Source organism: Poecilia reticulata, chromosome 6 (genome assembly GCF_904066995.2).
Source record: "Poecilia reticulata chromosome 6, P_reticulata-male-v2, whole genome shotgun sequence".
Lineage (NCBI taxonomy): Eukaryota > Metazoa > Chordata > Actinopteri > Cyprinodontiformes > Poeciliidae > Poecilia > Poecilia reticulata.
In genome coordinates this window covers 11,645,977-11,671,993 of record NC_088835.1, presented here as the reverse complement: position 1 = coordinate 11,671,993, position 26,017 = coordinate 11,645,977, and the positions used below count along the sequence as shown (strand labels likewise).

The 26,017-nt window shown below is 41.2% G+C and overlaps 2 protein-coding genes across 4 annotated transcripts in view; both read right to left on the bottom strand.

Moving 5' to 3' along the window:
* camk1db (calcium/calmodulin-dependent protein kinase 1Db) overlaps nucleotides 1–6,570 on the bottom strand; it is a 32,715-nt gene extending 26,145 nt beyond the window's left edge. Inside the window, exons 1-2 of one of the 3 annotated variants that reach the window (XM_081607904.1) lie at nucleotides 6,174–6,570; nucleotides 5,784–5,993 (exon numbers count right to left, since the gene is read on the bottom strand). In XM_081607904.1, coding sequence (XP_081464030.1) covers nucleotides 5,784–5,878 — 95 coding nt within the window. In that variant the 5' untranslated portion in view covers nucleotides 5,879–5,993; nucleotides 6,174–6,570. Of the gene's footprint in view, nucleotides 1–5,783; nucleotides 5,994–6,173 lie in introns of those variants that run through there. The other 2 variants (XM_081607905.1, XM_081607906.1) reach the window with 2 other exon arrangements.
* Nucleotides 6,571–9,701: 3,131 nt separating this feature from the next.
* dhtkd1 (dehydrogenase E1 and transketolase domain containing 1) lies at nucleotides 9,702–25,948 on the bottom strand. The gene is made up of 17 exons (XM_081607902.1): nucleotides 25,286–25,948; nucleotides 24,147–24,299; nucleotides 22,129–22,340; nucleotides 21,833–22,027; nucleotides 21,422–21,691; nucleotides 20,825–20,996; nucleotides 19,928–20,126; nucleotides 19,048–19,360; nucleotides 18,881–18,965; nucleotides 17,190–17,329; nucleotides 16,958–17,108; nucleotides 16,781–16,887; nucleotides 15,740–15,904; nucleotides 15,570–15,652; nucleotides 14,356–14,522; nucleotides 10,579–10,664; nucleotides 9,702–10,487 (listed from the first exon to the last, which is right to left on the bottom strand). Exons 1-17 carry the CDS (start codon nucleotides 25,458–25,460, stop codon nucleotides 10,386–10,388), a joined length of 2,775 nt encoding a protein of 924 aa, XP_081464028.1. The 5' UTR covers nucleotides 25,461–25,948; the 3' UTR covers nucleotides 9,702–10,385.
* Nucleotides 25,949–26,017: the final 69 nt, after the last annotated feature.

Sequence of the window (26,017 nt, the reverse complement as noted above, 5' to 3'; positions counted from 1 at the left end):
CAGCACTGTGTTCTGTAACTCAGCTGGCTGGGTTTAAATGTTGAGTTCACTGGATGGAAATAGATCAAGATGAGCTACTTCACTCAAATCAGCTGCAGTGACATGCACGTGTCTGTGCATTACAGCTCCAAGTTTCAGAAAACAAAGCTTCAGGACCAATAGATTTAACGTCAAGCATTTTTGTTTTTTTTCATTGTCTTCCAGCGAACCTAGATTTCACAGCTCTGGTGTGTACAACCTTCACCAATCAACCAGAAATCCTGAGCCACTGTAAGCAGTTGCCAAGCAATATGAAAATCTGAATAACTGGCGCAGACAAAGGAAGAGCGGGTAGAAAAAAACAAACAAACAACAAATCGGGTTTTCTCAAGAGGAGTTTTTCCAGTTCCTCATTTTGATCAGGAAACGGCAGCGGAGAGGGAAGAGGCCAGATTTCTGTGTGCAGAAGAGCAAATAGGCGTCCAGAGAGAGAGAGAGAGAGAACCGCTCAATGCATTGACGGAAAGGCGAGATAAACAGCTTCACAACAAATGAGATTATGAGACTCTAAAGTGGTGGTTAGCTGTTCAGCTGCCGAGATCTGATAGACACTTCGACAAGTTTATAGTGTTTAAATCAGTCCGCTTATGGGGCTGCACCAAATGACAGAGCAAGCAAAAAACAAGGAGATCGCAGAAACAGTTCAGGCTTGTAAAGATACAAACAACACAAAAAGAGCTCCAGGTATTTAACCTAAAAGGTCGTCCGATGTTAAAAAAACAAAAATACCGCGGGAGTGTACCTGTTTACTGGATGTACTTGTGCGTAAACAGGTTCCACGACATTAGACGCCTAAAAACTGCAGTGTAAGGTTAGCAGAAAATACAACGAGGACTATAAAATCCTACTTATGAAAATCTATTGACTGGATTTGTGTATTCTTTGCAGGTACGGCGTCCCAAGATGACGACATCGGTGTTCAGCTCCCAAGAAGAGCAGAACGCTTCACTCTTGGATCAGTACCAACTCGCTCTGAAGTCTAGACAACTTTGGCTATGCGCTGAAAGAATGTGAAAAGATTAAGACAAAGTCCAAAATATGTCTTTTTTCCAGGGTTGTGGGAATAAAATGTGGAGATTTACATGAAAAAAAGGGGTTTCCTCCACAGTGAAGCATGGTGTGGGGTAAACCACAAACAACACAGCAAATGTTTCACTTGAAAGGGCAGAATGATTTCAGATTACATAATCAAGGTTTTACTTTACTGTAGTATTTGCAGCAGGTTGTGCTCGTTATTCTACACGTTCATCCTCTGCTGTTTTGCTCATTTTGCACCTGAAATAGAGTCATTTCCGACAAAAGGTGTCATAATGACTGTGCATCCACTCGTAACCCCCAGGGACGCTTCAGACTCGGTTTGAAAAAATTGAGGATTTGACACAATTTTCAGATTTTAACTGTTAAAAAAAAAGAAAGAAAACGACTAATAAAAAAATAAAAATAAAAAAAATGCTTTGTGGCTGACAAAAAAATGATACACCTGCAAGAAGAGTTTCATTTTCAATGCTGGACAGGTTTATTTTTATTTTTTTTCCAATCAATAAAGTATTTACTCTGTTATTTCCTGACTCTTTCTTACTCAGGGGAGCTAATCGCAGAAGACAAAGACTCCAGATTCCAATCGATACCTGGAGCGATGCTCTTAAGATCTCCAGCCTGCAGAGGCAACCGTGGCTGCAGCTTCGGCTTCACAACACTTTGCCCACTGGGGATCTGTGAACGTACTCGCGGTTGGTTTACTTAACTTGCCTCCTCAGAGCATCAGCAGCTTAAGGGGCTGGAATTAGCTCCAAGGCAAGACAGGGCCTAGATTCAGTGACGGAGATCTCATTAACGCTACAGCAAGACACACGTGGGTGAAGAGCAGCCAAAGCATTCATGGCACGGCCCCCCCTGGCTTCCTGTTCGACCGCCATCAATATCTAATCGGTGCTCAAACACGCACATGCAGCATCAGCACCCGGCCTCCAGCTGCTGATCGGGATCGAGCTCCCCTTTTGCGAAACGAGCAGCTCATTTTGCAGTCCTCCAAACTCAAAAATACTTTATTGATCCCAAAGGGAAATTAAATGTAGCTCATTTACTTAAAGAATTGTTGGAGACGGTAAACGGCTGAAAGATCTCCTGTAGCGGTCCGTATTACAACGCATTTGAAGAGGCTTCCGACTGAAGACACGGTTTTCCAATAAATACACACAAATCTTTCTGTGTAGTCTACTGATGTTGAAAAAATACAATTTGTAAATTGCAGTGTTTCCATGAAATAATAAGATTAAATTAATTAAAATCACATGTGAAGAAGTGCTTACACGCAATAAGTCACTAATAAATATGGCGGCATCTGATGTAAACACTTACACTCGTGGCGCTAGCGCTGATTATCTATCAGCCGTCAGAGGAGGTGCCCTGTTCAGGCGTTGGAGCGACAAAGGCTGCTCTATATGCAGCGTTTTGGGGAAATTGTAATCTGGGATTTTACAGAAGATCAATGGACTCAACACTTTCAAATGACACACAACTTTTGATGAAGAGTGTGATGCTAAGAGAGCCATTGTGGATCTACGAACCAGGAAGAAAACTACTTCCTCTTGTCTTTCTTCGTGGTTTTCGCCAGTAGTAACATCCGGCTGTAACACTTTATCCCAGCACAACTTTTTTTAATCCAAAAATATTACTTTTTTTTTTTATCCGAGTGTTTCCATTAAGCAAATTTATTCTCATAATTTCAATTTGTGCAATTCTAGCAGAGTTTAATGGAAACTATGACAGACTCATGAAGATGATTGTCAGGTTTGACCATCATCTTAATTTCATGTAAAAAAAAATGTTTTAAATTAAATTACATCACAGGCTTTAGCGAAGAGCACAACGTTAACCACGCTTTGCCCTACATATTTACCCCAACTTAAGTGGAGCAAGCAGAGGAAGAAGATAATCTGTCCCCCCTTTTGGCCAGCAGGCCTTCCTCTTTTCCGTTTTTAATCCTCGGGCAAAGCTGCAGGCCTGCTGGGCTTTTCTAACCCAGGTGTCCTGTTGTGAGCCCCGCTGTGAGGCGACAAGCCTCTCTCTGGTTAAGACCCGGGAACAACTGGGCCGCAGCGCGAGCCAGGCGCCAAACAAACGAGAAGACGTGACCTGGGTGTTCCGTGGGCGTTTCTTTCCACCTGGCCTGCGATTCGGCTTGCGTTAGTCACACACTCCTCACACACATTAGGTGAAAGCCCGGGGGAAATCAGAGCCGCCCTGTAGGTAGGAGCGACTGACCGCTCCGTTCGACAGCTGGAGTGTGGAGTCTGACTTTGTGAATCAGCCATCTGGATGAGGATTTTGCGATGCGGCTGCTGTTGCTCCCTAAAAAACAAAAAAAAACAAAAAAACTGCAGCACATGCTCGGTGCTGTTGCTTAGAAAAGCCAAAAGGAGGCAGAAAACTAAGAGGGACGAGTGTATTTTCTCGTTTCTTAACAGCGGTTCAGCTGTAAGCACGCAGGGCATTTCTGTGATGCTTTAAAAAAAAAAAACAGGCCAATTCCCATAGGGAGCTCTCTTCCTCTGCAATAAATCTCAGACATGAGCCATGAGCTGGACGGATGTGTCTTCAGGGACAAAATGGGTCACAGAAATACGACATAAAATGTGTGTTAGCACCTTAAACCATCGCCGGTCTGAGTTGGGCTTCAGAGGAACTCTGGAAGGGTCTGTGTTACGTTACTGATTTTAAAAAGATAAAACCAGGCTGTGCTCGCTGCAGACAAAAATAAACTCTGGAATTTGACTGCTCTGTGCTTCGAGAGACAAAAAAAAAAGGAAAAAGAAAAAAAAAACTTGATCTGAAGGGGCCCTCGGTTCTCATAACTGTTTACAGCTGTACAGTGTCTTGCTCAGAAAAGTACTCACACCCATTGAACTTGTTCCCTTTTGGTCACACCACAACCACAGACTTTAGTGAATTTCATTTTAATGTTAATGTGACAGACCAACATAAGAGCAGAATTTTAAAAATGTTCTTCTCAATAATCACTGTAAATACTGACATTCCAACAATCAAACCGTTCCTATAATTGCTGAATAGCTTTTTCCTTTGTTCCCTGCTACTTTCACTATTTGACTTTAGTGATGAGCTCAAAGTCTTTAAGGTTGGAAGACCTGTTTGCCGTCACCTTCATCGTTACATCCGTCACACATTATCCAACAGATTAAAGTCAGGACTCCCACCGGGAATCTTGATATCACTTTTAGCCAGAAGAATAAAAAAATTAAGAGATTCCTTTAAGGTCAAATCTACCAGGAAGTTGGATGATTTCTGGCTTCACTGTAGCTCCATCAGCTCTGCACTGCTTTCTGTTTCCGATAATGAAAAGCATCCCCTCAGGATGATACCGCCACCACCGGCTTTCTCCATTAGGAGTAGTTAATGTGCAATGACATCTTGTCAGCATTTTCTATATTTTACGGCTCTTTGTGCATGTGTAAATGATGTTGTAAGTTATCTATAACAGAGGCGCCTCTATCATGTGTCTGCATACATCATATGAGGCTGTTGGTGAGACTTTATAATCTCAGAAAGTATAAAGTTGCACGTTTGATCTTCTTGAAGCCAGTGGATACCGGTGGACGCCTTACTGCTAACTAGGGAACCTCTGAGGGGTTGCATTTTTTTAAATTTATTTAGGGGTATTCAAGTAAAAAAAACCTGAATATACAGCTTTAGAAAAAATTAAGAGACCACGTAACATTATCTGTTTCTCTGATTTTACTCTTTATCGGTGCATGTTTGAGTAAAATGAACATTGTTTTTTTTATTCTATGAACTGCTGACAACATGTCTCTGAAATCCCAAGCAAAAATGTAGTATTTATCTGCAGAAAATGAGAAATGGTCAAAATGAGGAAAAAGATGCAGCACTTTCAGACCTCAAATAAGCTCACAATCATTTAGAAACAACAACACTACTGTTTTAACTCAGGAAGAGTTCAGAAATCAACATTTGGTGGAATAACCACGAGGTTTTCAATGGGATTCACTGCAGATTCACTAATATTTTTTTTTTCCAGAGCTGTACTTACATATTTTGCTCTATGCACATATATTCCCAATAAAATGCTTTTTTTAGTCCGTGATAGGAATGTGACAACATAAGGAAAAGTTGACGGCCCTGAGCCAGTCAGAAGGTCAGGAAACCATGGAGCCAAACATGAACGCTTCTCAACTCAGACCTGCACCCTCCACCGACCCCTCCTTCCTGAAGAGGAGAGAAAGTGACAGAGCACTAAAGTCCCTGCAGATGACTGCATGCATGTCGCTATCATTTGCTACTTTGTGTATGCAAATAGGCACCGCTCTGCAAAAGCGAGCACAGTTAAATAAATGGCTGCCAGCTACAAAAGCCCCTGGATTCAGTCTTGGGTGGATGATCCCCAACAACAAGCTGCTGCAGTTTGTTTGTTTGTTTGATTATAATTATTATTATTTTTCCTGAATGAAAAGACACAATGAAGCGGCGCCTTCCCATCGTAACCCAGCACGTCTTATGAATGAGAAACGAGCCGATGAGGCGTTTGGAGACGATCTGTACGAGAGCAAGGAGAAGTTTAAAAGGCGATATTCAACAGCTGAGCTGTGCTGTCAGTCAGCGCAGCGACTCTGCTCTCTCGTTTCCGTTCAAACGCCACAATGTGGCAGGTTTTTTTTTTCTTCTTCTTCTTCTCCTGTCTGCAAACTTTTGTGATCGTCGCCTGTACTCACGTTCCGAGGACTTCCTTGAAGTCAAAGATGTTCTTGATGTCATCTACGTGCTTTTTCCAAGACCCGTCGCTGGACTCGCCGTTTTCTTTCGCCATTTCGCACCGGGCTTGGTGGGAGAGGAGAGGAGAGCAGAGGATCAGAGGAGGAGGGAGGATGGTGGAGACGAGAGAGATGAGGAGACGCTGCCGGCGGAGGATCAACCGCACTCGTCTCAACCAGCAAAAAAAAAAAAAGAAAGAAAGAAAAATAAAAGTGGTGCACTTTTTGTTATTTTTCCCAGCTTTCTGGCTATCCGTCAGCGCTGTCTGTCTCACGCATGCAAGCAAGCAAGCGAGGCAAGCCCGAGGTGGGTGGGTTAGGGGGGGAGGAGAAGGAAGAGGTATGTCCTACCCCGAGAGGTTATTTGACTAATCTGTCTGACGTAGCGGATCCTGAGCCAGAGCCTCCCCGCTGATCACATCACCGAACGGGGAAACACATGCAGGCTCTCCCCCCCCTCCTCCTCCTCCGCCTCTTTCTGCCGCTGCCGGGGCGGGGACCAGTCAGTGCGGAGCGGCGATGCTGGGAGCGGGAGGTCGGCAGCCCGGCCGGCCGGCGCTGGAGCCGCTGCTGTGCCGTCGAGTCGCGATAGGAGGAGAGGGAGGTTCCCGCCGAACTATCTGCTATCCGACACGGTTCGCATTGCACCAAACCCCGCCGAGCAAGGTGGAAAGTCCACCCTGCGTTTCAGGAGCTGTCTCCATGCTCAAAAATAAACGCTCCTCCTCATTTGAATTTAGTTTCAGATTCAGTAGCAGGGGTGTAACAAGGAGATACTGAGGTCCGGGGGCAGCAATTCACCATTGCGCACCCCCCCAAACCCCCCTCAGACACCCGTTATGAATTTCTGTCATTTTATTGACCTTTGGTGCCTCAACAATCACATTTACAGCCTTTTAGTGACTCGCTTGTGACAGGGTGAAGCTGCAGTGCGGCTCAGGTGTGTGACATCGTAATTACATTCATCTAGTTATGGATTACAATGCCGAGGGTCCAGCTCTGAGTACTCGGATAGTATTTACACACATTGTGCAAGGAGTTACTAGCTGTGTTTCTATTACAAATGGGTGCAAAAACGCATATTTATCGAAAAACATGAGCTTTTTAGGAGTTGATGTGTTTCCACTAAGTGAATTTCTTTTCAAAATATCAAATTGCGTATTTATACAGTCAATGGAAATGCAGCCAGCCGCTATTTGTCCTGTTGACTGATGATAATCTCCAACAAACCTCTGATGCAGAGCAGCTTGATTTACACTGATGCCAAATTATTTAAATTTACCTTTCACTGCATATTACGTCCTGTTTCGTGTCGATGTAAAACACGCTGGTTTTAGGACGACGACACAAGAAAAGTTTTAGGGACACGGACGCGTTTGGGTCACCGTTTGTCTGAGGGATTAGTTTATGGCAGAGCCATTTGCATATCAGACAGAGGTCGATTTTCCTCCTGCACTGAACCGATGTTGGCAGAAAGGCACAGTGTCCGTACAGGTAGAAACCACCGGCACTGCAACAATCCTTTTCCAACACATTTTCAGGTCATTAAAAGCACAAACAGGTTCTATAACATATGCTGACGTCAATTCAAATATGGTCTTTGTGTCATTAAATGCCAGTCGGTAAGAAGTCACTTTTGACTAAACAAATATGATGCGTCGGAGGTATCGGAGTAAATTCGACAACAGAAATAAAGACTTTCAAACATCCATTTGTGTGTGATTAGCCTGTACAATGTGTTCCACTGAAATACTAATGTTGTATTTTAATGAATGGGTCTTTATTTTTACCGTTCTGACATCACCTTCGCTCTTAGTCGATGTAAATAATGGCAGCTCACAGCAGGAGGGCTGGAAAAAATAATCAATGAATTATTGTTAAAAGTTCCTTAAGACAAATTAGAATAAGATCAAAGCTTTACAAAAATCACGAGACTGGAAATCATCTCTAGTTATTACGAATTATTGCCCACTTTGAAGTTATGCAAGGCAAATAGTGAACAATGAGGTAAAGCTGGCGCATTGAAAGAGCAGCAGCACCAACTAAAGACGTAAATATGAATATTCCCACTATTAAAAACCGCAGCAATGTCAGTTTGTTACAGAAATACATAAAAATGTTCATTTTCAAGGGCAGACTATAATATTTTGAAGTGGGTTACATTCATGCTCCATACAGTATATTTGACTAAACGGAATCAAATTTCATTTATTTTCCTGAAAATCTGGACGAGGGACATTATGATCCCAGCTTATCAATATCAGACGTAACATATTTTCTGACAACCTAATTCTCACTCCTTCACTACTTGCTTGTTCCCCACCAAACATCGTTTTATTTCCTGTGCATAAAAAAAATAAAACACCAGTCTGGACAATCAGGGAAATACAAAAAGAATTTAAAAAAGCAAAGTAGTGCTGAACTCACCTGATTCATTTCTTCAAGCACCAGAAGAAACGGAAAAAATCAACACTCAAAGTCTGAAACCGACACTAAGAATATCCTGCATGAGTAGGAGCAGCTAGAGGAGTTTGAACGATGTCACTGCAGCCGTGGATTTATTGTTTCTTCAAAAATGACACATACAGATTTCCAGTTCATACACAGAATATTAATCAACTTTGAACTTTTTCACCTTACAACCTGAAAAGGTTAGTTTTTGCTGTGTTAAATAGCAACACAAAGCAGAGCATCATTGCAAAACAAAAAGAAAATGTGATTTTCATTTCTTAAAATAATATAAATAATAATATAATGTATAAAAATATAGTTCAATTACAACATCAAATTTATTTTAAGTCAGAAACAAGCATTTCATAACAACTGATGGTAGCATAATTACTCGATTGCGCCTGGAAATCAAATAATAATGCCCTTTTAAGTTATGTTCTGTGTCTAATAGGGAACCAATAAAGAGAAGCTAAAATAGGGGAAGTATAATCCTTTCACTATTTTTTAAATCAAAATTCACGGCTCTCTACTACTTGGTGGACGTCCAGATGGAAATATTTATTTTTAGCAAAATTGCCGAAGTTAAAGAAAGCAGTCCAAGACACCTATTTTAATATGAATTAAAGTTCAAGAGCATTAGTGAGAAAAACAAGAACAGAGTCCTGAAGAGCAAGAAACACAGACAAGGGGAAGTTTAAAACAGAGATTAGCTACAAAACAATAAGCCAAGCTTTGGACATGTCGTAGAGAGTTGGTCATCCTCTGAAAATAGAAACCTACCAAGACACCAGAGCAGCCATGTAGGGACAAACATGTGACGGGAGGCGCTCTGGACAAAATTAAACATATTTATATACAGGTAAGCTTGAAATTATTCATGCTCCTGGCAGAATTACATTTAAAGTAATATTTCTAATTTTATCAACCAAGATGTTTTGTCTTACTAAAATATCGTGGCCAGAGTCCTGAATTGAATCTGAAAGGAGAATCCTGTGGAGGGAATTAAAGACCTGGAGCTCATCAACCAGGTGGAATAATAAAGGATTTCTGAATTATTGAGAAAGGATAGGAACAATAGCCAACAAGCAGATTTTTTTGAGAAAATGTAAAATGTTCCTTTCTGCTTCATTTTATTGTCTTTGTAAAAATGATCAACTCTTATCCTATCAGACAGGAATTAAATATAAATCGAAATTTGCAAGGAGTATGAGTAATTTTGGGCTTTGCAGTATGTGCAAAAAACTACATTAGCGGTAGAAAACTGACATTTCCTTTGCCAATGGTGAGACATGGAGGTGGCAGAGTTATGCTGCGTGTGTGTGAATATATCTCCAAGGTATTTTATTGCGAAGGGAAAACAAATTCAAAGTGAACTCTCATTTTCACTCTTGACTGTCAGTTGAATTTAAAGAAACACGACCAAAAAAACAACATGAAAATAGATTTATTTAAAAAGTTTTGCTGTATTTACATTAGCTGTTCATGATGTCAGTATTTTCTTTCAGTTACAGCCTTCATGTAAACAAGGATAAAATCATCTCTGAGCATCTTCTACGTACAGAATTACAACTGCAACAGTTTTCATTATTTAACCAGAAAATGCTTAATCTCTTTCTGAGCTACGTCCGTTTTGCACAACGCCACACTTCAAGATTAATGCTGTATATCTAACAACTTTAAACTGATGTTTTCTGCATTCAGCAGCACAAACATGGACGCCTCCTGCAGGCGCTTGTGTGTGACATGACCAGAGGGGTTTGGATTCCTGAAGAAGGGAACCTGTAGAGGTTTTATTTATGCAAATGCATCCCTCCAATTGTAAATAAAAAACAGAAGAGTGAGGTGGACTACAATCATCATGTAAACATGATCTCTAAGGCCTTGATTCAGACAAATCTAACTTCAAACAGACACAAAAAAAAAAAACTGGCGTAAAATGTGAGAACATTTAAGACAATGCTTTCAAAACATTAAAATTAACACTCTACACGGCAACAACTCAAATTTTAAACGTTGTTCTATTAAAGACATTCGTTGATTGTGTTATTACCGCTGACCCTGTAGTGTAGAACTGCTGCCCGGGTTCTGCTTAGTTTGGTTTCGAGCTTCGCTTCAGGAAAACGTGGCTGTGAGGATGGCCTCCTGCTGCTGGTGATGAAGGGTCCCGATGCCGACGGCAGGGGCGGGAAGAGAGGGGCGACTCGCCAACCGGAGCTGATGTGCAGAGAGTCCGAGATGACGAGAATGAGTCGTTTGTGAAAAACGGCGAGATGTTGGCATTAAAAGCTGCTTTGCGCTAGTTTACCTTGCAGGCCAGCTGCTTCTCGAAGCGGGGCGCCACGAAAGACCAGGGGCCCATGTTTTGAGGTTCCTCCTGGCTCCAAATAAACTCTGGGAGGAGGAGGAGGAGAAGAGGAAACAATTTCAGTTTCTCACGGTGAATTTCTGCTGCCGCTTCTCTTTTCTCTTTTTGAAATAACGCTGCATGACTTTGGCGTTTTCTGGGAACAATGCCTCAGAGAGCTGAAGCAAAACCAGGAGTTTCAAGGTTTGGTTTCAAAAGAAAATGTTTGCTCACAATCACTTTGACAGCAGAAAGAAGAAGAGCTCTGAATGCAGCGCTGAAACAGGGTGTCTGCAGGTTTCAGCGAGTCAAATGTAAGACCTTTTTAATGCTGCCTTGGATTAAATTTAAATTTAACACTGAAAAATACTTTAGTTTTTTTTTTTTTTGGCAACAGAAGTGAGCCAGTGGCAAAGACAAATGTTCTCCAGCCAACTGGTGATAATTTTGCCATGATAGTGTCAAAAAAAGCTAGCTAGCTAGCTAGCTAGCAAGGGCGCTTTAGCAGCTAGTTAGCAATAGCCTCAATCGCCTTTATCGAGTTCTTAATCACAGAATGCGATAAAGACCTCTGCGTGCGACTCAAACGTTTGCCTTACAGAAAAGTTATACGATTAAAAAAATAAATAAATAAAAAAAACTACAGATACAAGATTAAACACAACAGACCTGTGATTAATGCACATAAGGTCAAATTAAATTAAGTTAATATTAGACGTTTTAAGGCATATATTCCAATTTAAGACTTTTTAAGACTTGTTAAGGATGCAGACACCCTTGAGAAGGTTTATCAAATTTTCCTCATGTTTATGGCGACATACTGGAAAATATTAGGACATTTATTTTTTAGAAATACACACATGTGAAATGCATTTATTTTTTCCAAAGTATAAATGTGTATTTACTGCTGTGTTTTTTACAAGAATTTTTTTTATCTGTCTTCACATAAAGAAGCAGCAGAATATGCAAAAACAAAAAAAATCCCCAACTCTTAACTCTTCCACATGCTGACTTCTGAAGGCAGCGGGTTACACTGAACTGTAATTTGTAGCGTCGGATGTTTTCGTAGTAAAACTGCAGCATTCTCAGCAGGTTGGTGCCGTTTAACACCACGATTCCAAACTACTGAGATATGAATTACAGCAACGTAGTCCGACTGAGATAAACTGGAGGACACTTTACCTTGAAATGTCAAGGCTGCTGCTCATAACTTACTGAGCTTCCAGTTAAAGCACCTGTTCAGCCGCAGAGAGAAGGAAGAGGTTCTAGTTTTGCTTTGCTGTCGTGGCGGGTGTGACGGTGCGCCGCAGATGTGGTGTGTGTGCAGCAGAAGATCCAACAACCCGACTGCAGAGTCTTGAGTCAGAGCAGCAGCTCGACAGCCGACAACAGTGTGAATTTGAGTGAGACGAGAAACAGGAACGCTTCCTTCTGCTGATGTAAGAGCATGTAATGCTGTTCAAACCGGATCTGCATGTGAATTCACTGAATTTTCACGGGATCTTATTGGACTTAATTGATGAAATACGGTGCTTGAAAAATACTCTCGAACTGCGATTGAAACTGGCCCGGCCCGTTTTGAGGCAGATTACCTTGAAATTACAGTCTTTGGGATTTTTTTTCAAATTGAAATTAATTCCTCAACTCCTCAATATTAAATCGGTTTCTGACATAATTTCAATCATGTTCAGATTCAGTGACAAATCTGAGTATTTTTTTTATTATATGCTTCGCAAAACTTCAACTTGGAGAAACACTTTCTGCACAGTAATTATTTAACTGTGTTAATTTTACCAGAAAAAAATTTTCCAAAAAAAATATATATATTGGGTTTTTTTTTCTTTTTAAGCATGTGGCCATAAAATGACATCCAGCTTCAAAGGCACTAATCAGAAACAAATGTTGAAACTTTCTTAAAAGTAAACTGAACTCTAATCATATTTAATAATGCAGACAGCAATAAACATTTTCTCTTATTATTTAGTCTTTTTGACTTTTTAACGCTTTTAACAAAGACACCATTGTTTTTCAATCCTCCACTCTGAGTGTTCCTTGGTGTGTGTGTGTGCGTGTGTGTGTGTTGCGCTTTAAACATTCATGAAGCAAAAACCGTTTCACCTGGACGATAAAACTCCTTTAAAGACACAGAGAGAGTCCAAGTTCTGTCCGTATTTCACACCAGGAGACGATAAGCAAACGCTTTGGAGATTTACTGGTCGGACACAGAAGCGCAGAGCGATGCTCGAGCATCGGATGCTGCTAATGAGACGATAGAAAAGTCAAAGCCTGGGCCCACGCTTGATTGATTAACGCTCTGCTTGCGCGTGTTAATGTGCAGAGTTTATGCAGCCGACCAGACCAAATGTGCACCTGCCTGGTTTAGTTACGTCAAATGTGATTTTATCATCTCAAACATTTAAACTCCTAAATAATGCACCCAGCTAATAGATACAGTTGATATCTGTGTTACATGTCAGAGTTTATTATTACATTTGATGTATATTCCTCCTTGATGACGGCATTTGATAAAGTGTCACATTTACTGCTCGTTTTATAATTATCTGCTTAGCTGAACGAATAAACTTGACGGTCAAGTGATCATTTTATGTTCTTTACCTGCTCTTCCACATCAAAAATGGATGAGTTTCAGATTTTAAAAAAAAGATTGTCCAATAAAAATGTTATTTTTTGACCTGGATCAGATTTTAGGACATTAAACAATTGTCAATTTTATTTCTTTATGCTGTTTTAAGAAAAATTTTCTTAAATTATGCTCTGACCTGTCATGTTAAGAGTTGCTCAAATTTCCTCTTTCATGCCATGAAAATGTTTCTCATCAGACTACAGGGTGTAAAATTAGGGCTTTGTGTAATTCAGGAATATTACAAAACACTTTGAGACCTGTGTGAAAAAGCCACCCAGTGATCCTCCAGTTAAGAGGAAAATGAGTCCAACTGTGTCCTGCACCAACAGCCTGGTCTGGAGCAAAAACGAGACATCATCACTCTGATTAGAGTGTTTAGAAAAAGCATTGGCTGATTTTGATTTCTGTTTTCCACTTCCCCAAAACCGCTCACAGCCACCTCCTTAAAGAGGAAGTCGTCTCTCGTAGAGTACTCAACTCCACTCACGCTGTCAATTAAAAAGCTCTCGTTTGGAAAAGGCTCCACGGCAAATAGAAAATTAAACACGCTTTTTATTACCTTGATTAAAAATGTTAATGACTTTTCATTTATTTCGCTTGACAGAGCGAGTCTCCCTTGTGTAGTCGTGGACAGGGTAGCACTTTCTGCTGCTGCAAAGGGGAATTCCTAGAAAAATAAAAACGGCGCATGCAAAACACGGGACAGGTGTGCTTTTTCAAAAGAGGAACTCCGAACACAAAGAGACTTCGGGGAAAATAAAAAAAAAGGTAAGCTGATGCTGAACAGGAAGCTCTCCAAGGCAGAACTACACTCACAAAATGTACCGTTAAATACGCGACACAATGCTTCAAAACAATGAATCAAAAATGCTAAACAAAACTGAAGAGAGTAGTGGAAACTACTCCATATGACTGAGATTTGGAAAAAAGAACTTGTGAATGTTCAGTGTTTAGTTGCTCAGTAAATAAAAAATAAGGTCCAATTTGACTCGCACTCATGTGAAGATAAAGAAAAACCTCAGGTGTGACTGCATCTTGTTACGAGTCAAGTGTGTGTGTGTGTGTGTGTGTGTGTATGCGGTGGCTCTCGCTACCTTTAGCGTTTGGATACTTTCTGAGCTCCTGCTGCAGGGGCTCGACAGGAAACGGACACAGCTCCTCCACACGGATCAGCGCTGTGTTCTGGCCGGCTGCTAACGACTCTCTCTGCTTCAGCAGGGCGTAGTAATGCTTTCCGGAGCACAGCACCACCTTCTGGACGCTAATGAGAATAAATCAGATATTTTTCAGTGCAACAAAAGAGGACAGAAAAGACAGAGCTCTTGGGAAAAACAGTTCATGTTTTAAGTTTCAACATTTCTTCAATGCAATATTGATATTTCTGTTACTTATTCCTTAAAACCACAATCAGAATCAGGCATGAACAACTTTACAGCTGGTCTAAGTTGCGGTAGACAAACTTGGGTACATTAAAAGTATGTATGTTTCTTGAAAAAGGGAAATATAAAAACATTTTTTGTTCTACACAGATAGACAAGGAAATTATTTCATTATTTCAAATTATTTCATTCTCAACTTGCAATTTTTAGACTTTTTTTTTAAACTTTAAAAGGCAGTTTACGATCTCCGATATACTAAAAGCATCTGGAAATATGATAAAATTTCCAGATGCTTGACAAATACAGATATCAGAGTTCAGCTTGTTCTGTTCTGACTGATGACTGAAAAATCGGATTTCTCTCCATCAGTGAATGCATCACCAATAAGTGCTAGTTCGAAAAACTCTCCCTACATCTGGAAGAGGCACAATGTCAGCTTCACCGAAGTGAGAAAAATTTAATCAGAGGAAGCACAGAGATGTAAGATGCTTTTTAATGAAACGCTTGTTTCTTCTGAATTATTCCGGCTGTGACAAAGCGAGAGAGAGCAAGACTTCAGCGAGACTCATTCGCAGTTCTGATGAAAGTTTTCTTTTCTTTTCATCATTTTATTCTATTCTGATTTTATATTTTTCCACAGCAGTTTGTTGCCGTTTCAATCTGGTTTTCAAAGTGCTACATAAATAAACTTGCCGCTGACATTCAGAGGAACACTGGAAGGTTTCTCTACATCATCTTTTTGAGATTTCAACATCCGTCTGTCATCTGATACTCTGAATTTGGAGATGTTGACAATCTTTTAGAAATTTCAGAGCCGAGATAAGCATCTAAGGAGACTTAAGTCTTGACAAAACCTAAAAGTTAAGATCCAAACTTAGCCACAAAATGAAATACTTGGTTATCTCAGATAAAGGTCAGGTGGTGTGCACCTATCTACGGAGACAGAAGCATCCCCCAGCACCGGCCTGAAGGACGTTCCCGGTGCCAGTTCGCTCAGACTGGACACCGCTCCCTGGAATACACAAACATGCTTGATTACTTCTCATGGAAATACTGAAGGAAAAAAGAAGCAACTCAAAAAAGAAAAGCTTTCTCTTACAGAAAACCTCAGCAGTGTTTTGGGCCCGACCACAATGAGAGGTTTGCGGAAGTTACGGATCATCTGCCTCCTGAGGAGGTGGAAGTACTGGGCCGGAGTGGTGGGGTTGACCACCGCCATGTTGACGGTGTCGCCGTCCACACCCTCTTCTTTACTGTCACACATCTGACGGAGGGAAGCAAACGAGCCAAACCTGATTTCCTTCCAAAAGTTGACAGGAAATGAAAAAGCCACTGATGCTTAAATGTTTTAAGTCAGAATTTCTAAAAATCTGGCGCAGAGTAAAGCGGAAACAGACTCATCTTCGACCTGAAACCACATCTGAGCTACCACAACCTAATCTCTGGAGGATATCTTTTACATTAACCCTGACGAGCGAAATATCTTGGCTGCATCTCTTTTACCCTGATACATTTGAATACATTGATCATAAGAATGGCTGTCATTATTTAGATTTTTTTGCAATTTACCAAAAACAGTGGGGGGTGACTGTTCATTTGCTGCAGCTGGTCCAAAGCTGTTGAATTTATTTACCGTTAGAACTGCGGACCATCGATGATCTGTTTTTATTTAATGCTAAGCTATAAACGCAGCTGCAGTTAGCACACAGTGGAAGGCGATAAAAAATTACATTGTTGTTTTCAGACCATTTTCAAGTCATATGGTAACATTACATTCTAATTCTATCCAAAATAAATCAACAAAAGAAACCACAAATAAAATTAATAATGAAGTCTAATGAAGCAAAACTGTCCTTCAAAATAAGGGACAGTTGAGACCAAAGCACCAGACTGAAAACTTTAGTCATCCAGTTTATGAAGAAAGAGAGAAAAGAGAGAAATAACTGGAAATTGAAATTATTGAGCTCATTTTAATTTATCATGCGATTCATTGATCTATCGCTTAATAGTAGCACCAATTCACTTCTATGATTCTGATTATTTCAATTCAGCACAAATTTCGTAAAATCCAACTACAAATCTGTAAAATGTGGGTTTAAATGTCTGCGCTTAAAAGCATGACGGAAACGGGGAGCTGCACCTGGAGGAAGCGCTCCATGCGGCAGGACGAGTGTTCGGGTCCGGCTCCGTCGTAGCCGTGAGGCAGCAGGATCACCATCCCGCACTGGAGCAGCCACTTGGCTTCACCTGCAAACCAAACAGCTGCATCAGCCCAGCTTCGCTCTGCCTTAGCGGGAGGAATCTAACCGAGACCGACCTGCTGAGATGAAAGTATCGAAGATGATCTGAGCCCCGTTGAAGAAATCCCCAAACTGCGCCTCCCAGATGGGCAGCAGTCTGGGCTGCGCGATGCTCATGCCGTACTCGAACCCGAGCACCGCCTCCTCCGACAGCGGGCTGTTGCACACCTGAACGAAAACAGGATCGTTTTCCTACAGCACCGACATGTCCTGACTCGCCTCCAAACTGCAGATAATTCCTTTTTCTACCTCGAGGAATCCTGTCTGCTGCGGGCTGATGTGGTTCAGAGGAACGTAGGTGTCGTTGGTATCCTGACACACCAGCATGGCGTGTCGCTGACTGAACGTGCCTCGTCCGACGTCCTGGCCGCTTATTCGGATGTGAAAGCCTGCAGCATTTACAAATCAATATTTTACACCGAAGAGAAAATATTAGATAGTAGTTTTGTCTAGTTCCTACTTCAAATATATCAGCACACTTAAATTAAGGCAAAAGTAACTTAAATGTAACTTTTCAGCAAGATATGTAAGTGTGTTTTAAGTTGATGATTCTTGAATATAGATACAGAAAGTAATATTTCCACTGGCAGAGTTTTTCCAATTAAAACAAGAAAAATGTCTTGGTATGAGAGAAAAAAAACCTTTTTAAATTTACATTCAAGAATTATTGACCTGTAAGTGAGAAGTTGCTGTAAAGTTAGTTTTCTCTTATTTCAATCGTACTAATGCAGGGGTCTGCAACCTTCACCATTCAAAAAGCCACTTTCGCCCCAAATCCAGCTGCATAAAACTCACCTAGAGCCACAAGTGTTACATGAACAGTTGATAAAAGACCAATTTTTAATCTTTGATACATATCTATTTTAGCAAATGTGTTATTTTTTAAGAACCTCCATTTTATTTCTATTTTTTGGTTTTAATATACTAAAAAAACAAAAAAACATTTTTTTGCAAAAAGAGATACCGATGGTAATATTGGTAAAAAAATTAAAAAGCACATCGTTTTCAACCTAATGACAATAAAATTAGATGTAAAAATGTTGTTGATAATTTTAGCATCATTCTGTTGTGGAAATTAAATTTAATTATTAAAAGAAAAAACAGTAAAATGAGTAAACTTCCTTCTTCACAAAATGTAAACAAAAAAGGAGATTTTAGTGGTTGGAGGATTTCACTCAGTAAACAGTAAAATTTGTTCTTACACATACACACATATATGTATGAACACATATATGTGTGTATGAACTCTCGTTTTTCGTGGGGGTTGTGTTCCGAAATCCGTGAAGTAGTTACCTCTATTTTTTTACAATTATTATAAATTATTGTAAATACTTTACACTGAAACCAAAGAACAAAACCTGTTTTCAGGTCAGCGGTTCTGCGTGTGCATCAATTGGGCCTTAATGTGATCCGGAGTCTTGGCATTACAGCGTCTCCTCCGAGCTGCTTTGCGAGATTCACAGCTGCATCTACGGTGATGGATCTCGTCAAGCCAGCCTCCAGTCGGGTTTTGCTGCCTCTGGCCACAGTTATTTCCAGCAGGCGTTCAAAGTTTCAGTTTCCATCTCCTGAATGGCCAAGGTGGATTACGTATATTTAAATACAGCAAGGTTATTGCCACTCAGGTTGAGAAGAAGCTCAGAGACTGTTTAGCCAATCAGGACGCAGAACACAATGCACTGTGAAAACAACCTGCACAAACAAAACCTCGCTTATAACCGCGTCATAGTGAGGATTCACTGTACATCATTTTCAGTCATAGGTATTAAGAGCCACTGCAGAAGGTCCACAGAGTCACTTGTGGCTCCAGAGCTGCAGGTCACAGACCCCTGTACTGAGAATTAATGGGAATTAGACAAAAATAATTGGTAAGATTTAGATTTTTGCAGTGTAAGCAAAACACAAACACTCGAAGGGAAACGCTGTAAAGGCACACACACCCTGGCAGAGCAGAGAGCCAAACGCTAGGGCCTCAGCCGTCGACCAGTCCAGCCTGGCGCCCTCCTCCAGCTTCTGCAGCCGAGCCTGAGTCCAGAAAGGAAACAAGACGACAGCGCTCAGCCTGCGATGGCGGAACGAGAGCCTCCGTCCGAGACCACTGCTCTACCTGTACGTGGGTCTTTAGGAGGTGGTTGTGCAAGCAGATCTGTTCGGGGATGTCGACGGACTTCGCTCCGACGAACTGCAGCAGCTGGGCGGGGACGCCTGTGTCCCAGGTGGTGACTCTGGGCTGGGGCTCCACCAGGTCCCCCCAGCGGCCCTGCAGGTTGGTGGGCGGGGGGCTGTACATGGTCATGCCGGACAGCTTGTCGTTGAACGCGCCGTAGTAGCTGGACTTGATCTCCGCTCGCTCTGCCTCCGTCATCAGACCCTCGGATATCAGCTGGTCCGAGTAGGAGTCGGGGACGCTCTGACGCGACCTGAGAGGAGGAAAAGAGACACAAGAAGAAGACGAAGAGATTACCAGACAGAGAACTCATCTCAGTCGTAGGTCTGTCAGGTTTCAATGGACGATAAAGCGTCCCAGAAAGTATTGCGTTTAATTTCGAGGCCACTTTCAACTAATATAATAATATTAATGGTGAGTTAATAAAAGTGCACCCTTTCAAAGATAAAAAACATTTTCATTTCTAAAGAATATTTAATGTTGGGGCTGGAAAACATGTTAAATGTCCAAAATAGACAAACAAAACGACTGAAACAGCAGTAATTATAATGTGTTATAAAGTCTAAATGTGTCAGAAAATATTAACCATTCAGCCTGGAAAGAGGAAACAGGCAAAATGACAGATATAGTTTAAAAAATAAAAACTTGAGTGGAAACCATTTTGTTTGTTGTGGCTTTTCAACAAAAATAATAATAAATAAAGAGAGCGTCTCTGATGGTCCAACTGGAAATTGTCGAAAAATAAAAATTACTCATTTATGTCTTATTGAGGCAGACAGACGTACTCAACCTTTGACCCAGGAGGTAAAGATGGACCAACCTGATGATCTTGTACATGGCCGGGTTGGTGAAGAACGGCTCGTCCAGCTCGTTGTGGCCCCACTGACGGTAGCAGATCAGGTCCAGGATGACGTCCCGCCTGAACTGCCGCTGGTAGTCCACCGCCAGCCTGGCGGCTCGCAGAACGTCCTCTGCATCGTCGCCGTTCACATGAATCACGGCACAGTTCACCATCTTACCTTCGGAATAGAAAAACACCTGGATTTTTTGTGCTTTATTTTGATTAAGGCCGAAACTATTATGGAAATAATCATCAACTAATTTAGTAATCAATTAATCATTAACTGAGTAGACACTCAATAAAAAACCCACATGCTCAGAGCAGTAATTAAGATTACAAGAAGAAAAATTTTACAAAAAAATATAAGCATTTTGAATTTAAGATAATAAAAAAACACTTTGTAAATCTGTCTACCCAGAACTCTTCCAGTGGAGGTTTTATCTTCACCTATTTTGTAAAAAAAAAAAAAAAAGAGTAAAAAAGGTATTAATCCATTAATCCAAAGAACCAACAGAGCCGCCCTGCACTGTATTGACGTTAAATCAAGCAGAAAGAGCTGAGCTAGTTTTCTACCACCTGAAGCGTCCTTCTCTTCGATGATCAAGCGTTCAATGAAGGAATGCTGTTATCGCATCCTAGGCAAGACATTTTTATTTTCTTATTCAAAAAGGATGGATGGAAAACATAACTAAAATTACTTATTTATTTGCATATATTAATGTAATATTTTCTTTTTTTTTTTAAAGTCTCAAAAACAAAAACAAAAAATGCTATTTTTTATTCAACTAATCATCAGAATAATCAATAACTAAAACAAACTGTTAGCTGCAGGCCTAATTTTGAACCATCTAATTGCTCTGTGAGAGTTTCACTCACCAACGTCGCTGCAGTACAGAGAGGATCTCCCTCTGTCTGACGGAGTGGTGTAACCCACTTGGTTGTTCACTATGAGGTGAATGCTGCCGCCCACTCGGTAGTGAGGCAGGTTTGAAAGGGTCAGCGTTTCTGGAACGATTCCCTGGCCAGTGAATGACCCGTCGCCGTGAACCTGGAGATAGAACAAATATTTTTAAAAAACTCCCAGGAAGATTGAACGGTACAGAAAGTTACAAAGAGGACGTCTTTGTAACTTTCTGGATGCTAAAGTGACTAAATACTTTAGTCATTTTAGCATACAACACCATAGTGAAGATATGCAAAAAGTCTTAAAATAAACTCAAATTCTCTTTACCAAAGTATTGAAAAAAGTTTTTTTTATTTCTCTCAAGAGCTCTGAAATGTTTTGAAGATTTTTACCAAGCTGAAGAATAATTTTCCCAGACAGTACAGAAGTTACCCTCTTCAAATTGTAATAACATCTTAAAATCTTGATGTAGGATTTTACCAGCTACGAATTTTTAACTTTCCTACTTGGATCGGACTAATCAGCAGCAGATATTCAGCTGTCTGTGCTTAAATGCACACTGTAAGCACCTGCAGACAGATGACCTGGTCTCCAGGGTAGGCGCCCTCCTCAGGTGAATAGTCTCCCTCTTTCCTCAGTTGCTGCCTCGCTCTCGTTTTGCCCTGGGCCACCGGGTTGATGGCCTCCAGGTGAGACGGGTTGGGCAGCATCGTGACGTGAAGAGGGCGCCCTGCTCCCATGTCCAGCTCCACAGAGGAGGTGAGATGAGAGAGGACGTCGCCGATAGCGGGGGAGCTGTCGGGGAACTCGCTGAGTCCACGCATTTTACGGAACATGAGCTGCAGGGGGGCAGCAACGAGAACAACCTGCGTTAGCGCAACGACGGCTTCCAGTTTGGAAGCAAACTGCGACTTTGTTGTAGTTGAGCAATCTGAGCGTTGTCATGGTAGCAACATTTTCTTTAATCACGACTCTCTGACCTCTGGTGGGAACTTCAGCAGGCCTGTCAGGAGGTTGAGGCGGCCTCTGTGGGGCATCCCGATGACGACGTCCGTCACGCCGCTGTGGGCTGACTGGTGGAAGAGCTCATAGAAAAATCCCATCATGCTCTCTGCTCCCTCTCCTCCGTAGCGCTTCACAGTAGCAAATTTAGTGGCCAGGAAGTGGTCAAACTCCTGCACACAGAGGGAGAGGGGGGGGCGGGAACCCAAACATTTCCTTATTTTCCCACCAGACTGGATGCGGGTGATACCTGCTCCCGTCCTCTCAGACCTACCTGAGACTCCAGCATTAGCTTAGCCAGGTGCTTCTTCTCCTCTGGAGAGAAGCCTTCCCTCTTGAGCTCCTCGAAGCGGTCGGCAAACCACTCCCTCTCCTCCAGACTGCTCAGCTGGCCGGTCTCCACGGACAGGTGGCCGCAGTAGACCCGCTCCAGGTAGGTCTGGACCTCCTCCGCCGAGGCCTGAGCCTTCCCAAAGTGACGCAGGCCTGAGCAAGGAAGAACACACATCGTTTACCTGGAGGCTAGGTCTGCGCACAGACAGAGAACAGGTAAACAAAATCTTAAGTATTGAAAAGCTTAAAACAGCGTTTCAATTGGTTTTAGTAAGATGGAACTTTGGGCTTAGCGGTGCAAAATGTTTCAGGAAAGAAATTGTTTTTTAACTTAATGTTTAAAAATTAAGACATTTCTCTCAAAACTAAATGCAATTCAAGAGACAGCTAGAGCAACCTGTTCATATTATATAATCATATTTATTTCAAGATCAATTCAGTTTCAGGAAATATTAATTTCATTTACTTGTTTTTTTTTACTTGACTATATACAAAAAAAATCTAATATTACTTGAATAAACAGGTATTTCAAACTATTATTGAGAACTTTGTTAATTAAGCCTAACTCTAAATCACTTCGCTCTGCAACAAGTTTACACAAGTTATTTGGTTACACTTAGAAACCAACAACTAGTTCCTGAAATACTTTACTACAACCACACAAGTGTGTGTTTCTATAAATGGACTAAATTTACAAGATGGTTTTCCAGCCATTTTGACCACATTCAATCATTTATACAGATTGATTTATACAGATATAAACGTGGGTTGGCAGCTTGGGTTGATGTGCCCCAGGGCATGTTGACAGGAAGCTAAATTGAACCAGCGACCTTCCGATTACAAGACAACTGCTCTACCCACTAAGCCACAGTCACCCCAAGTCATACTGCGATGTTTGTTCTGCTCACTGAATTTAATCATAACTTCACAATATGCTGAATATGATAGATAAATATTGAAATAACTGCATATGCACATGCTTCTCATTTAATCTCATTGTACATGACAAATAAATTACAATGCTAAAATAATGTCTTCTAAATTTTTTATTGCATTTTTTTTTTATTTGGTTGTAACTTAAGTCAGAGCTAAGAGTTTAAGACGGAAATTTTGATTTTTTTTCTGTGTTTGATGCTTTAATTTAAAGCATAGATATAGGCTCTTTGGGAAAGAAGTTTCAAATATATTTTTTTTATCTGTAGCAACAAAACTCCACCACACCCAACCCAGACATACGTCTCCCAAAGGGATGGGATGGAAAAAATAAAAAGTCTTAATGGCTGGGTTTTCTTGTGGCGTTATTGTGCAACGTAAAATTGCAGCGAAGAAGGCCTTGAAGATTAAACAAATACGTCAGAGAGGAACCTAAGACCTTGTCAAACATAGTACCTAAATAGAACAATAGATATTTCAAAGCCTTTATTTGAAAATAAATTAAGACTTTTGTATTAAGTTGATCAACTTAACACAAAATTCAGAATGTATTTTTTTTAAACGTTTCTGAAATTGTTGTCTACAAGTGGCAGATAAAAAAAAAAGTGAAGCAAGTCCGGGCTGGTACTTTCTGGAACGGGTTGTTGAGTTAATCCTTTCCTAAGGTGCAGGGATTCAATCTTTTTGTGTTTGTTTGCCCGTCCTTTTCAACACAAGCACTTAGATAACACTGAAACTTCCTCAATCTACAAAGTAGACAGAAAAAGAGGGAAAACAGACAACAGGACATCAAATCCTGCCTGAAACTCCTGGCTGAGAGTAAATACAGTAAGATTGTCATTCATGCAGGCGGTGAAGACAAACGCTGTCATTCAACAGCTGGTCCTACCTCAATATTTACATAAAGTCCAGCGTTTGATTTTCAGAAGTGAAGCAAGACACAAACAGCTATGGAGTCTGAAATAACATATTCCTGAATGTGTGTACGACACGACTCTGATTTCTGTAGGCCTCTATGAAACTTACCTGAGGTGTTGAGCGTTCCCGTGACGACACCGGCCAGCATATCTATCTCCGGGACACGGTCCACAACGGGCTGCTGAGGCAGTAGGGGGTTAATTTTAGCGGCCTTGTGTCCATGTGTTCTGTACGCCTCCACCAGGCGGGCGAGACCGTGATCTGAGCAGAGAACAAAAAACATGCTGCCAGTAAGCACGGGTGAAGCCAGAAAGGTTTGGACAGGGTGGAGGATATACCAGAATGTAAATATGTTTATAAAGTATGTTGCTATCGCTGAACGTCAATTGTATTAATAAAAAACAAATACTGAATCTAGCATGAATAAAATAAATGTAATTTGCTCTCTTACATTAATTGCAGAAAAATACGCATACGCATGCTTCTCAGAAAGTTTTTCAGTCACTCAGTTCAAAAAGCTACAATATTTAAAGCATTTATTTCTCCTAAATTTGACAGCCACAATGAAGCTTGAATTCATGAATTAATCAAAATTAATTTTCCCTGAAAGTCTGATTGCACTAAAATCTATCTTAATAGAAGTGTTTATGTTATGCTCATACTTGGTTTAATGGCCGATGTCACTGTGTCTGACTGGTGAGCAAACTGTACCGACAATCTCCATAAGCAATCTGAGGCATTGCAAAGAGGAAGATGATAAACATCAGAGGAAGATTAGATGAAGGCTTAAGAAGGTGCAAAGTGTTAACACCTGAGCAAAACCACAGACGGATCATTAATCCATGTGAAAAGAAGCCCACCTCACATTTTTTCACCACGTTACTAAATAAATATTCCTCTTTTTCTTCACCCATCCGTCTGTGTGTAATGAACCCATACAGGTTTTATATTTGAACAGAATTTCTGGAGCATAAAAATTAAATAACTCTTCCGTCTAGTGAAGATGGTCGTCGCCCCCTCTAAATCCCCCTTGGCGTCGCCTCTGCTCTGAAGAAGAAACTCGACTCTTCCTGATACACAGGTGCACTTCAGCTAGCTGCACATGAAGAGCTAGCAAAAGTGGGTGATGCTCAGATTAATACATCACACAAAGACAAATAATTAGCGTACATTTCACCACTGCAGCCTCCATGTATCCCCTCCACATCCTTATCAGCTCTCCGTGTTGAAATTTAACCCGTACCGACCTTGGTTCAGTGCAGCGATGCGGTCCCTCTGTGACTGGTTGTGCTCTCCGGCGAGCCGTTTTGGTCGGTATCCATACACTCCTCTCTCGGTGTGATAGCGGCAGGCGAAGAGCTGCCTAGCAGCACTTGGTGGGAGTCTGCTCAGAGACTTTTTCAGAAAAAACACGGCCGACATGTTTCGAGTCGTAAGTCTTTAATCCCCCAGCGTGACAGAAGCTCTCCTCAAGCCGCAGGGCTACAAGACGGCGGCCATACTGCCGTCGTACTGGGAGGAGATGCCGCACCGGCTACCGATTGGCCAAAAGGCACGGACACGTTTCACAACTGAACATGTCTCTAAATCCATATTTTTTTAATTTTATTAATCAGGTCAAATATGATTATATATAAAAACCAACCTTACATTGTCGTGTTTCTGCTTATTAAAAGACGCATATATTTGACGCGACCACCGTAATAAGTGGTCGCATCTGATGCGTTCAGGTGCTCCTGGAAATTTTAGTACTGCTCTCTTTCCCCTCCCCACTTTCAGTTTGTCAGATGTTATGTTCCGCTCTTGGTTGTATATTTAAATTTCTTAAAGACAAACTACTTTGCAGGCCACGTTGTCCTGGTCAGTCCAATCTGGATTCATGTTTTCTCATACAACCACGAATCACTATTGTAACCCCAAAACATAAGCCCTACTTTTGCAGAGCCAAGATAAGTTTACGCAGATCTGTAATGACCAGG